The sequence below is a fragment of the Oreochromis aureus genome, linkage group 13 (genome assembly GCF_013358895.1).
Source record: "Oreochromis aureus strain Israel breed Guangdong linkage group 13, ZZ_aureus, whole genome shotgun sequence".
In the NCBI taxonomy this organism is placed as follows: Eukaryota; Metazoa; Chordata; class Actinopteri; order Cichliformes; family Cichlidae; genus Oreochromis; species Oreochromis aureus.
This window is the reverse complement of record NC_052954.1, coordinates 10791530-10804930: the sequence shown is the minus strand read 5'-3', so window position 1 is coordinate 10804930 and position 13401 is coordinate 10791530. Positions and strand designations below refer to the sequence as shown.

General features: G+C 40.4%; 1 protein-coding gene across 3 annotated transcripts in view; it reads left to right on the top strand.

Moving 5' to 3' along the window:
• Nucleotides 1-13401, top strand: part of LOC116318582 (arginyl-tRNA--protein transferase 1) — a 54170-nt gene that overhangs the window by 10848 nt on the left and 29921 nt on the right. For 2 of the 3 annotated variants that reach the window (XM_031737630.2, XM_039621897.1), the window contains exons 6-8: nucleotides 1927-2141; nucleotides 4893-5021; nucleotides 13292-13324. In XM_031737630.2, coding sequence (XP_031593490.1) covers nucleotides 1927-2141; nucleotides 4893-5021; nucleotides 13292-13324 — 377 coding nt within the window. Of the gene's footprint in view, nucleotides 1-1926; nucleotides 2142-4892; nucleotides 5022-6158; nucleotides 6288-13291; nucleotides 13325-13401 lie in introns of all 3 variants that reach the window. The other variant, XM_031737629.2, reaches the window with a different exon arrangement.

The window sequence follows — 13401 nt, the reverse complement described above, 5'->3', positions numbered from 1 at the left end:
AACAGCTGGACTTCTCTTTCCTCTACTTTTATGACTAGTGCACTTTATAACTTTGGGGAGTTTCCAGTTACCAAAAACTTAAGCGGAACTAGTTTTAATTACAGCAGAGAGTCTAAGTTGGTAGTTTCTCAAGGGTTATACATTGCAATAAATGCCACTGCACACGCAGAACAGAGACGACAGTATCCTCCAGCCACTGTAAATCAATTCTGACTCGTGTTTTGCATGTTTAGACATAGGAAAGCAGTATTTCACATTTCTAGACAGCTTACACTGAGTGTATCTTCTGAAAGCCATATGTGTGCTCGGGGAAGCATGGATAGAGAATGTCATAGATTTTATGAAGCGCTAACTGCTGGAGAAAGTGCATCTGTCTTCCACAGGAACTGATCTGTCAGACTTTATCTTCACCACAGCTGCATATCCTGTCCTTGGGAGTACCTGTTTTTTTGTGTTTGTGAGGCTAAGAGAGAAAGTGTGTGTCGATGCTGAGAGTGTAATTACTGGGAGAGAGAGGCACATGGACAGAGTAATCATGGATAAGGGTTGCTGTGTTTGTGGTTGAGTCAGTGTGATGACCTCGGTCCAGGCTGTAGTTCCTGTTGTCTGCGTGACCACTCTTCCTTGACATTGGTTTGTTTATTCTGAAAGAGGTAAACTATGTGACCACGCTATCACAGCCACAGCTCTGTTTATACCAGAGGTGATTTCTTGCAAGTGCAACCTTCCTTTCGCACTGCTTTTCATTTCCAATAAAACGCTAATGTGGCAATCTTGAGATTAAATATTACGCTGTTAATTTTCTTAGTCACTACATTTATGTGCTCCTATCGCCCCAGATGACTCGACAACAAATCATTTACAAGAAGAACACAGTAAGCGATAAATAAAAAAATATTCCCTCTGGGGTTTTAGTTTAAGCACTGCAAATGTCATTTCATGTTTTTAGCATATTTTATAGCATAGCTTGAGGTCTGTACAGACACAGGACCTTGAGACAGCTAAAGCTGAATGCTGTCAGTGATTCTTGGCCAGGATCAGTTTCTCTCTCCTCTGTCAGGATCAGGCATCAGGATCTCTCGCTCGCTCTCTCTTCCTTGTGATGTCACCGGAGGGGAGAGTTGGTGAATGAGCTGATGGTGGCAGCTGGCAATATGACAAGCAGGAAACGGCTCTCGTTTCCTTATTGCTCCAAACAGGATGTGGGCGTGTAAACTGTTGACATGGGATGCCCGGAGAGCTGAAGGGCTTGGCAAGAGCCCAGGAGGTGGTGGTGGTGGAGGAGGAGGAGGAGGGGCAGCAGGATGAGAAGAAGGGACAGGCAGAGATTTAGTAATTTCAGGAACTGTTTCTGTCAGTCTTGCGGATAGAAGGAAAAAAAATGCGTGGGTTGTGTTTTATTTACGATGTACGATGAGCTAGTCCACTCATTTATTTTCCCACACCAGCAGACCTGATTGTTTTTATTATTAGGTTTTGTTTTTTTAATCGTCTTGAAAAAAACTTTCAAAAAACATGGGATAGCTGCCCATCACTTTGACTCAAGTAGCACATAGAATATTGTTTCATGGCTGCCAAAGCAATGATTTAATGTAAAGACTACTGAGGTAAGGATGGTGATTTTCTCAGTCCTCTTTGATTTTTCACTGAAGCAAGCATGGTAACCTATTTGCCTACATGGTCCAATACATTCTGCCCCACATTTGAGCCTCATCAGTTACAGCGGCTCAAAGTTAAAGCCTTTGTTACTTTTGGTTTATTCTTACTGAAAAAGCAGTCTGAAACTGAAAATGATCATTCGCCCCGAGTTGAGTTTTTAAACTGCATCTTTTACGTCCGTGGCATATACTCACCATGTCTTTGCATGAAATTAAAGCGAGAATGCACATTTAGGAAACCTTTGACATTTCTCCCTCTGTCTTGCAGGGAATGGAGCCGATCCTAGCCGCCCGCTGTGTAGGAAGGCCAAAGAGTTGAGGAAAGAGCGGCGTCTTCAGAAAGAACAAATGAGGCAAAATGGCGACGGTGTTTCTTCCACTGTCTCTCCTACCCAACCCACTCCTAGTCAGAACAACCAATCAAAAACATTGGAAGACTTCATCAGCGAATCATTGCCTGAAAACTCTGCTCATTGCCTTGAGGTGAACACAAATATTGTGGAGCAAACTTTTGTTCCTCTGTTTTTTCTGTAACTTTAAATAATCATTAACCTATTTTGATGATTCTGTCATTAAGAAATAGTGTTCTTAGTCTAGCTTTCAGGCTTTGTAATGTTTGGACTAAGCTAGCTCGAACATTTGGTCTCACAGAGCTCTTCCCCAGCTCCAGTGACTTCACATGTGTTTATGTGTACGGATAGGATAGCTAGCCAAAGCGGAGTGGAAAAACCACCTCTTCCTACTTTGAATTCAACCAAATGACAGGCACACCACACAAAATGGGTTGCATTACCCTGCTGATGACATTAAAACCACAGCACCCAGCTCAGCCAGTATGAGAAGACATGGAAATGAACTTTTGGCAGGCAGGAGAACAATGTAGAAGAGAGATCCCTGGCAAAAGCCTCCATCTGAGGTTGGTAGAGTAACGTCATTCCTGGTCTTGACCAAGATTTAAGCCAGATGCAGTGATGAACCAGGCAGTGTCTGTCTTTTGTCTCCGTACCCCGTGAGACTAGACAGCTCTTTTCAGTTGGATTCATTTGTTTGCTTGGAATTATAATTCAGTTCTCTTTAGAGGCCACGCACACAGTGTTATCCGATGCAAATGGAGGTTAATTATATGTTTTACAAGTCATACAATTTGGAGAGGCTTCTACTTGACCCATTTAGCTCTTTATTAAAGAACATAGAGCAGGGCTGCAACAGATTTCTGGCTAAGGAACATTTTGAATCATTAGCAGTTTTTAGCAAATCATTCTGATGTTGTCAGTTGGACGTGTCTTGTGTTGATCCTTAAGTGTTGTCACACCAGTACCAGATGATTATTGTGTTTACACTAGAGCAATTAAGTGTAGTCAAGCTCAGTTTCTTCATAAACACATCTGTTAAAGATGTCACACTCGAGAATACACTGCAGGATACATAAAAAAAACCTGCAGGGTCCATATAAAACATGAAAATAAATAGAGAGAGGAAATGGAAATTTGGTGATTAAGCATCTTCACTTTGGCAGTGCCGTAAGATCACCGTCGCTTTCTGCAAAGCTTCATTGTTTATATTTCTCTTTTGCTACGATTGATTCTGTGTCCTTGGACGAGCTCATTACTTCTGCAGATCAGAGAGATGAGTCATAGGGACAGGGAAGACGAGTTTAGATGACCATGCAGTGCAGCCGGGGTTCTGTGTGCTGCCACTTGGGGTCAGTGTGACAACATGATACAAATCCCCTCAGGCACCTCTGGAAAGTGTGGAACTGCTCTTCCCCTTAAGAGCGCCTGTGTACAGTCTCTACAGGTTTTTCATATTTCCATAGATGTTCTTTTATCCCATTACTTAATATGCAGTGGTTTGGCAGTCAGTTTCCTCGTCTGTCCTTTTACTTATAACAGTGCAAAGAAAGGTCTTGAGGGTTCATGACAAAATATCATTAAGATGCAACACTTTTCTTTAATATATTTTAATTAGCTAAACAAAGTGCAGTTGTGTTGTTTGGCTTTATTTGAACATTCTTAAGCAATTTAAGTTGGTTTTGAATTTCAAGCCTGTTTTGAGAGCTGGAAATTTCATTTCCATTTCATTTTCCTGCTAGTGGTGCGAGTTCCCCAAGGTTTTGTTTTTTTTTTTTTTTTTGCATATCAAAAATATATATCTCCAGATTAAGAACAATATTAAGACGAGCAAACTTGAGACGTTCAGCATCTCTGTTTGACTAAAGGATGCTGATGCCAAATGTTCATATGAGAGGCCTAAGAGTTAAGTTCCAAGCCAAACAAACCCCAAGTTCAATTCATCTGTCGTGTCCTTCCAGGGGATTTATATGGCACAGCCTCTGTGGCCAACAAAAGCTTCAAAATGAGGAGACAGTTAATTAAATGGGGCCGGACGATGAGAGAGAAGGATCCTTTAGTTTGTGTAATATTAGCAGCATTGGTCAGTTTTTCTTTCCCCGTCTTTCTATCAAAGACTTTTCCTGATCTTCTCTGTTGAAGTTTGAGCTTATCATATATGTCTAGTTGGATTACCTGCTTCATAAGTACACATGTGATGGATGCATCATAATTTTTCTATGCACCTGTCATTATTGTATGTAAAAATGAACCTATTATAACTTATTAGGACACTTAGGTTGCCTAATTGTGTTCTTATACTAGGTTACCTGAACTTGGACTGTGGTTTTAATGTTTGTCATGCTTTTGATGACTCCGCCATTTATCCCCATTTATCCCAAAAAGCACATAAGCAAACATGTTAATGATTATATTTAGAGCAACTTGTTTGTAATGTTCTTGTGTCACAAGAAAGATGGACATAACACACCCACTTTTATGAAGCCACATCTTACACAAACCTCTATTAAAAACGATATTTGTGTGTGTGATTAGATTTGCTAGATTATATTTTATGAAATAAGATTTTTTTTTTTTCTCCAAAGGATTCACTACAACTTAAACTTAAGGTATTGTGCAGCTGTCGTAGGTGAAAAGAAGCCTTTGATTAAAATGAAATCATATCTTAGGAATTGTAAGTGCTGTGATTTATTTGCAAAAGATGGTTTAAAGAGGGTGTGCTTATGTCAGTCTTTCTTCCCTTTTGTGGTCTTTTTTTGTTTTGTTAGTTTAATTTTTAGTTTAGTTTTTTTCTTAATTGGGCATTTTCAATCACCACTTATACTTTTCTCATTGCTTCTTACATTTTATTGTTAACTCTTGTTTGCCCATATTCTTTTTGAAGGTGAGGCTAGTGCGCTCCAATCCCCCTAGCCCGCAGTTCAAAGCCTCTTTCGACGCCTCCTACCAGGTGTACAAACTCTACCAGATGGCCATTCACAAGGACCCTCCTGACAAACCCACCGAGAGCCAGGTCAGAGGGTGGGAGGCATAGGTCAACCTTTTCTAGGGGTACCCAGGGAGGGAGGGAGAGGGTCGACAAATGTGGGGACCTAGAAAGGAAATAAAAGGCTTTGATGTATTCCATTTTTATACTTATTCATACAGGAATATCAATCAATTCAATCATTTAAGCATCATTGCATTTGTATAACTGGGTTCGGTCACTGTGAAGTTTTAGAATTAGACTTGAATGGATAAATAATTTGTGTTGGAACTTCTGCTTGAATGGGGGGAAAGTGAATTAACATGCTAGTATTAAAGAGAGAGGCTATGTGTATAAATGCGAAAGTCAAAGGGAGAGGAAATGGAGGGGAAAATGTTTCCATACGCCAGGGTTGAGAGCGGTGTTTCTCCAGGTGTCTGACTTGGCCCTTGGTCGGCCAGCCGGGTCGTTAGTATTGAGCTGTTTTAGTTTGGGGCTTGAGGTAGTTTGTCAGCTGACCCCTCCCGACCTTCACACATTTACCCTGTCTGTGTTTACTGTCACCCTGCCCTCACGATAGTTTCAGTGTCTGAACTAGAGTATGATTTGAATTTGGAACTCGAGCTCGTAGTGTTTGTGTGGTTTTAATTTTCTTGCGTGCGCTCAGTTCAACCTTGTTTACCTTTTTGAGGAGAGTCTGCGGTGTTGGACAAGAATCTGTACGCATCCCGCTTAGATGATCCACTCAGACAGACTTCTGCTGCTCTGGAGCTCGCACGCACTGATGCTGGGTTCAGTCTGGTATTACCAGTCCTCTTCAGCCAATCTGTGGTAATAGCTGGGCGGTGCACTAGCCTCATCCTCAAGTTTCTCATTACGTTATTACTGTGAAAACACACCATCAGTCTCCTAGATGCCGAATGTTTGCTTGCGCTGATATTTGTGTGCCCGGCAATCTGATTTGAATAAACCAGTAACCAAGTGCTGTGTTACCAGCTTTTCTCAAGGGCTAGGAGACTGATGCCAACGCTAAGATACCAAAGTGACTGTATAACGCACTGTTGATTCCAGCACTGTCCACGTCCTCCGCCCTCCCATTTCTAGCTGCTCACTGTCCTCGTATGCATTGTTAATCGTTGTAAAACCTCCCTTCACCTCCCCTCCCCCAACACCCTGTGCTTGAAGGTGAGGCTAGTGCCAGTGAACTTTGAGGACCCTCAATTCATGGCGTCGTATCAGCAGTCGGCAGCGCTGTACGCCCAATACCAGATGGCCATTCATGGTGATGACCCCAGCGAATGTAGTGAGAGTGAGGTACTGCATGATTATTATTCAACACCTGGTTGGGAGCTGCTGCACACGCTTGTTCAACGTTCTTGCTGCTTTTTGACATTTTTTTTCTTTCTTTGTCGTTTACATGTTTAGATAAAACAGGCACTTTGAAAATGCTGCCTTACAATTAGTAGTAATAGCAATATTCATTTTTCTACTGTATTTTGTGGATTTCGTGGTCTAAATGAATAGTCGGGGGTGTACTGGGATTTAAAAAATGACACTAATAATGGAAATAATAACTAGGTCCAATTTTATTCTGTTCATCACCAGAGCATTGACTGGACCTTGTAAAAACATTAAAAAATGTGTCTGTGTTATAGTTTTTAGATGTATATATTGTAAAATTACTGTAAAATATATAAAAGGGCATAAAAAGAGTTTTTCCCTAGTTTTTTTTTTTTTTTTTGCAGTGAATGAGTAATGAGTAGGAATCAGTGTGTGTGTGTGTGTGTAAAACCTGACCTAAGCAGAGATTAAAAATAATTAATGAAACGCATTAAATTATATGTATGCACACCTAAGTTTCTCCACGTTCTATATCAATAAACGAGGAGAAAATAAAGTCTAGTCAGGATGCAGAAACTGCTGGACAACCTGAGAGGGCCTTTTGTCCCTCTGGGCTGGAAAAACAGCCTCCTCCTCCCTCCTGCCGGCAGGCCGCAGTAAATTACTGAATTCTCCAACTTGTAAAAGTAAGGTAATTAATAAATAATAAAAGCTGTCAGATTGGGCAGACTGTGGCAGATTCTTTCCTAGTGCCATAACCTTAGCTCTACCAATAGAGCGCATGTGTTTGTGCGCAGTCTTAGCTCAGGGTAATAACTGTAGTGTAGTTTTAAGAATTAGACTAATAATATCTTCAAAATATAAAATGAAAATGTTGTGCTAAAAACTCTGATGTCTGTTGAGTTTCCAGAAATAAAGTTTTTTTATTTTATTGGTTTTCCATGTTTGATACCCACATGTGTAGTGTACAAGCCCAGGGTCACATAAGATTAGGTAATTACTTTCAAATGCAGCCTCATTAATTGTAATTTACCTTCACATCTGTAGTTTAGAGTGGTAGAGAGATGCCTACGCTTTAGATTGTAACAACACAGTTATTATATGGGCTGTAATTAGTATGAGAGTATGTGTGGAATACACTGTTTTCTCTGCTTCATGGCAAATCTGTAGTGGTGGACACGAGTCATGTTCACACCACAAGATGTATGAAATATGGCTGTGGCCATATTTGTACAAGACGTTGGAGTGGGGGGAGGGCTTCTTTGATGGGCTGTACCACACAGCACGCCATATTATTGGTGAGATAATTTCAGTAAAAATGCTCCAAAAGACAATGGTATCACAAACATGTTCAAGAGATCTGGCTCAGTGAATCAAATTAGCTACAGTAACACCTAGTCAGCACCCACCTGTCACTCAAATGCACCACACTCCTAATTATGAATATGTTATAAAAAATGCATCTAATAAAGAGAGGGGATTGGATACAGAGTCTAAAACATTAAACAAGTTAATTTCTTCTGGGAGAATATTTGGGATTGACCAACTGACCTGGCTTGAAAAATGATCCCTGTATGGAAGTGGTGTTTCGTCCATTTACTCCAGTGTTCAAGAATTGATAGTGTGACATAAATAAGTTTGTTTTTGTAGCTCTTTTATCCCTTTCTGAAAACTTGTCTGAACTGAAGTAAAAATTAAATTAAATTTGAAAAATTAAATTAAATTAAATTAAATTTTCACAATAGCGTCCACAATAGTGTTTTCAGTCGTTTTCACAGAGTTGCGCGTCCACATTGAAATGGCCGAAAACGCTTACGTTCCAGTACTGCGCATGCGTGAAACGCAAGACTATTCGACCTGCCTCATTTCTGTCTGCCGTTTATTTACTTTCCGGCTCATTGAAGCGTCGCGGCAAAATGTTGAGGAAAAGCACCAAGTTTTTTTAAATGGACTAACAATGAGGTGGAATTGTTGCTGCGAGCAACACAAAAGTACAAAGTTGCAAAAGCGATTGAGAATTAAAGAATTTGAAGAAAAGCATCTGGAACATGTACAGACTGATATTAATCTTTAATAGGGCTGTCAAAATTGAGCGCAAGCAAAACGATTGCTGTATAATGCCCTCCGCTATCTTGGTTGAAGTGGTCACATGACTGCATCATATGACTAACATGCGTCATCGTTTTAGAAAGTCTCCGTTTTTGCTGTTCACACTGCGACGCGAAAGCACTGGTTTCAAATTTATGCGTCTTCGAGAGCGTTTTCAAAAAGTTTGGACGGGAGGCCAAAACGGAGAGAAAACGATGCGTTTTCAAACGAAAATGCATTAGTGTGGACGTAGCCTAAGAGTGAATAGTATTAAATTCTCACTAAATTAGATATTTTATAGATATTTTTCACAAGTTTCTAGATTCCTTTTTTTTTAAAGACTAAAACTTAACTTTATTTTTCCATGTTTGGCAATGTTCACATTCTGTTTAACTTGTTGCTTTTTTGAATAAGTGGTGCAGACTAATGAAGCAGTCTAGTGACAGAAGTTACAAATAGTTCTTTGAAATGAAAGGCTTTTAAAACAAAAATTACTGAAGAATTCATTGTGAATTAGTTTATTATCTAAATAAAATTGCAGCTAGGCTTTTCTGTCATTGTTTTGTTTAAATGGGGCGTGAAAATATTTCTTCCTGCCATGTAGGGAATGATGTAAAAAGTTTGAAAACCACTGGTCTAGGGGATTGACTCAGATTTGGAGCCTGTGTCAAGTGGTCACCGGAGGAACTGCAGTTTTTGTAAAATCCACTTTGGCTTCATTTTTCAACCCCCGAAGTTGCTGCTCGAATAGGACAAGTTTTTGTCTTCGGCTGCTTTAATACCAACCCTGAAGTAAAGCTAGTCCAGGGCACCTTTGATTGAACCTGAGCGACTGTGGTTTGTCGACTTTTCTCCAATCGCGCTACAGTAATTTTATATACAGAGCCAGGCCTTAATTGTTTCCACTCAAACAAATTTGACTTTATTTTCCCCCTAGTTGGAATACTGTGACACCCACTCCTGAGCCCATAACACTACTGATTTTATTGTCTTGCCCGTCAAGCTCCTGGTAAATTCCTCTTATTCCCAGAATCTTAGACCACCCCCCATCTCCCTCCACCTATTGTCCTGAATAAGGGAAATTCGTTGTTGATGGCACATTTTGGTGGAATGCCATTTGCCTGCTGCTGCTGCTACTTAGGAAGTTGGTCCATTTAGCATTTGTTTAGGTATTTATTAATCCATTAAAGTATTCCCTCGGGATAGGATCTAGATTGTTGTCAGCCTATGTTTGAACCAGGTGATGGGAGGCCTTCTGTGTGCGTGCAAGCTGAATTACCTTGCCAAGATTGTTCAATCATTAGACAGTAAGATGTCCTAGAGGGTAATTACTTTGTTTATTTTAGGATGTATGCATTTCCTGTCATGCCACAAGTGAAAGGCAGCCACACGTTTTTCTTTCCACGTCCAGTCATTGTTTCCTGACAGAGTTGAAGCCCACACTGGCAATTATTTAGATGCATGCACATACAAACACTCTCGCTGGCACTTATTGGTCTTAACTGTTGTGCTGAGCCATGACTCTCAGTTCCTGCACATGTGGCTTTCATTTTCAAGAAAACAAACCCTGTTAAATCTGTATTTACTCTGCTTGATGGCCAGGACGTTTACCAAGACACTTGGACAAAAATATACGGAAAAAGCTGAGACATGGCAGTAACAGTCATCCGTAAAATGGAAGAAATGATTGAAATTTTGGCACGGACTATGTCAAAGCTATTTGCAACATGGTTATGCATAGCAGAGGTATTCAATAACACCATCTAAACCACATTACCATTGTCCACCAAGTTCCTCGTATTATCTGGAACTGCTTTGAACGCCTTTAAAATGAACAGGGCCGCATGTTAGTGAAGGAAAAGAGAGTGTTAGACTTTTAAAGGGTGAAACCTTGTTGCTCAAATAAGTACAGCAATTTTAGAGAGTACAGAGCACAATGACGAGAGGTCTAAGTAGCAATTAGGCTTAAGCAGATGCGTGTGTTTATATGCAATCTGTGTGTGTGTGTGTGTGTGTGTGTGTGTGTGTGTGTGTGTGTGTGTGTGTGTGTGTGTGTGTGTGTGTGTGTGTGTGTGTGTGTGTTTTTGAGATGGCTTCTTGCACTCCTAATCGTATACAGATGAGTTTTTGCTGTAAGAAAGGGAGAGTTTGAGAGGAAGTGATGAACTCCATGTGTTCAGTCATTGCTCTGAATAGACCGTAGTTGATGTGCTGTTGTATTAAGAGATGGAAGCACAGGAGTAGCTGTAGCTGTTTTCATATGTATTCATGCCTCAAGTGAGTGCGCTCACACTCCAGCCATCTCCTCTCGTGCGAGTTTGTGTTTGTGTGTCAGCCTCACAGAGCTGTTGTTTGTCAGAGAACAAACATGGGGTCAACCCTGCTTTGCTCCAGGAGAGCGATTTCAGGCAAACCAAGCTACACTGCACTATTGGTTAAAAGAAGAATTAGAAAGAGGGACAGGAGGTATTCAGAAAACACACATATGCAAGTTTGCATACATGAGTAAAAGATCATGCATATTATATTTTCTATATTTTCCTAATCAAATCAGGATTTCACCACAAGGTCAGTGTGAGATTCTCTCTCTCACACACACAGCAGCCCATGTTGTAGCTTGGCCTCTACAGATGATGTCATCTAATAACTGCAGCTGTTGTTCACTTGCTAAACCGTTTAGTTTAGGTTTTTTTTGCGAGGTTTTTAACAAAAGTTTCATTTGTGCCCTTCAGCAGTACTGCACAGTGGGAGTCTTTGCTGTTGGTAATTTGTCGACTGGCAGAGCAGTAGTCACTGCAGAGGTAGGAGTGGAAAATTACATTCTACTGGCATGGCTACACAGGCGAGGAGATTTGACAGGCGGGTTTTTTGCATGAGCGAAGATCATTGTTGACTCAACAGATCTTGTCATTGCATTTCTGTTGAAACATGTTAAAAAAACTGTGCAAAATACTTTTCTGTTTAGTAGGGGAATAGGAGAAAAATGTGTATAAATAGAAATGCATAGTGTCGTCCAAAGATTAACCTAAGCGTATAGGGTTGTGTAGTGGCTTTGAAGAGGAGACTGTAAAGTTCCACTAATATTTGGGAAGTTGCAGGGTGAGAATCATCAGTCCATAGATTTCTGTTCATCCCCACTTCATCTTGGTGTGAGGTTGGGTCCAGGGGAAAGGCATCTTGTTGTAGTATTCAGCACCGCAGGGGACAAGGTTTGTGAGAATTTTATAGCCCACATCAACACCCCTCTGCAAGAGCTGTGTGCACCGTTGCAATGCATGAATAGTTTTGTTGTTTTTCAGTGCTTTATGCTTAAGTCTTTTCTTTTTTTGCAATCCTTCGTTTTAAAGTTTTTGCTTATTTTTACGACTTAAATTTCTTATGGATGTCGTCATTTTTCTGATGAGTCCAGTTTAAGTGAGGGAGTTTAAAAGATGGTAAAAATGGTTGTTGGTGTCAGTCAAAGGTAAAATGGAAACAAGGATGACAGTTCATCATCCTTTAGCTGCGCTCTGCCAAAAACATCTCCCATGCTGGTGACACTGCATTAGTGTCACCAGCACTGTGGCAGATACAGGGGGAAACGCACACTCTGTTGGATGAGCTCAGGCTGCTGGCTGGGTTTGCGAGGTGCACCAAAGCCAGCACTGCCCCACCTAGTGAACCATGCCTTGAGCAGTCATTACGATTACTAGCTTTACTGCTGTGCACATACTCAGTCACTTACTCACAAGCAGAGCATGTTGATGCGCTTCTGGGAAATTCTGGTAACTCCTAGAGAACCTACGTGTTAATAATAAGCAAAGACAGATAATCTGTCTCTAAATGGCCAACACAGCCTTCAGTCACTCCAGATGCTATAAAAACAAAATAAGTAGACTCATTTCATTGTCAGCAACTTTGATGGAAATAAAATTGCAAGTGCTAATTTTTATTGGCTTTTGTTTACACTGTTATTCTTCAGAACATAATATAAAGAATTAGATTACTTTGATATACGAGTTAGTCATTATAATGACGAAATACAATATTTTCAGCACAAATCAAATGGACTGAAAATTAGTAACAAAGTTTAACAAGAGTTCAAAGACTATCTGGAGTCTGGTTGGATAGAATCAGAAGCAACACAAAATAATTATCAATGGAAATGCATTTGGTCGCGGATAAGGGTCATCGTGCAATACAATGTGTATCGTTGTTTATGGAATCACATCTGGACCCTCACTGTCCATGTTTACAATACTTTGGTGTTGATATAGATCTATGTTCTGCTCCTCAAACAGTGGACCCCAAGGTAAACATATCTGCAAACGAATGACACAGCTGGGTTGTAGCATGTCTTTGTAAAATATGAGCAAGGGTCTGTGTTATGTGCTCATTGAGTAAACTTAAATCTGTCAGTCATCACTTTGGTGTTCTGGTTGTCATTAAAAAAACGGTTTTGGACCTAAACATGGACACCGCTCTCAACCCCACTACTAAAAATGAACTCCAGGAAATGGTAGAGAGAATGGAAGAAAAATGACATATTTTCCACCCCCACCCCAGTAATCAATATCTGGTGTGGTGTTTTAAATAAGAGATAAACTATTTTGACATTGGGAGCACTGCTTATTTTTGCTGTCACGGTGTCCTCCCTGTAGTGCGAGCTGCAGTTGATAGGGTAAATGTTTTCATTTGTATAAATACAGTTTTCCTTTTTATGCCCTGTAGTGAATGGAGGGCTTCATTTGAAATGTGACACCTGAGTAGAGCGAAAACAGGGAGGGATAAGTTATATAGAACAGCAAAGGAGACATGTATGGTTTTCATTTATGCCTTTTTCAAAAGAGCTGCTGACCCAGAGAGCTAACTGCTTTTCTCTCTGTCCCCCCCTCTGCTTTCCTCCACAGTTCAAGAGATTTCTCTGTGATTCACCACTAGAGGTATGTATTTCCTTTGGCCTGTTGACAGTTTAATAACCCCCTGCTTTTAAATGTCTCTGTTCATCCAAATGTGTTAC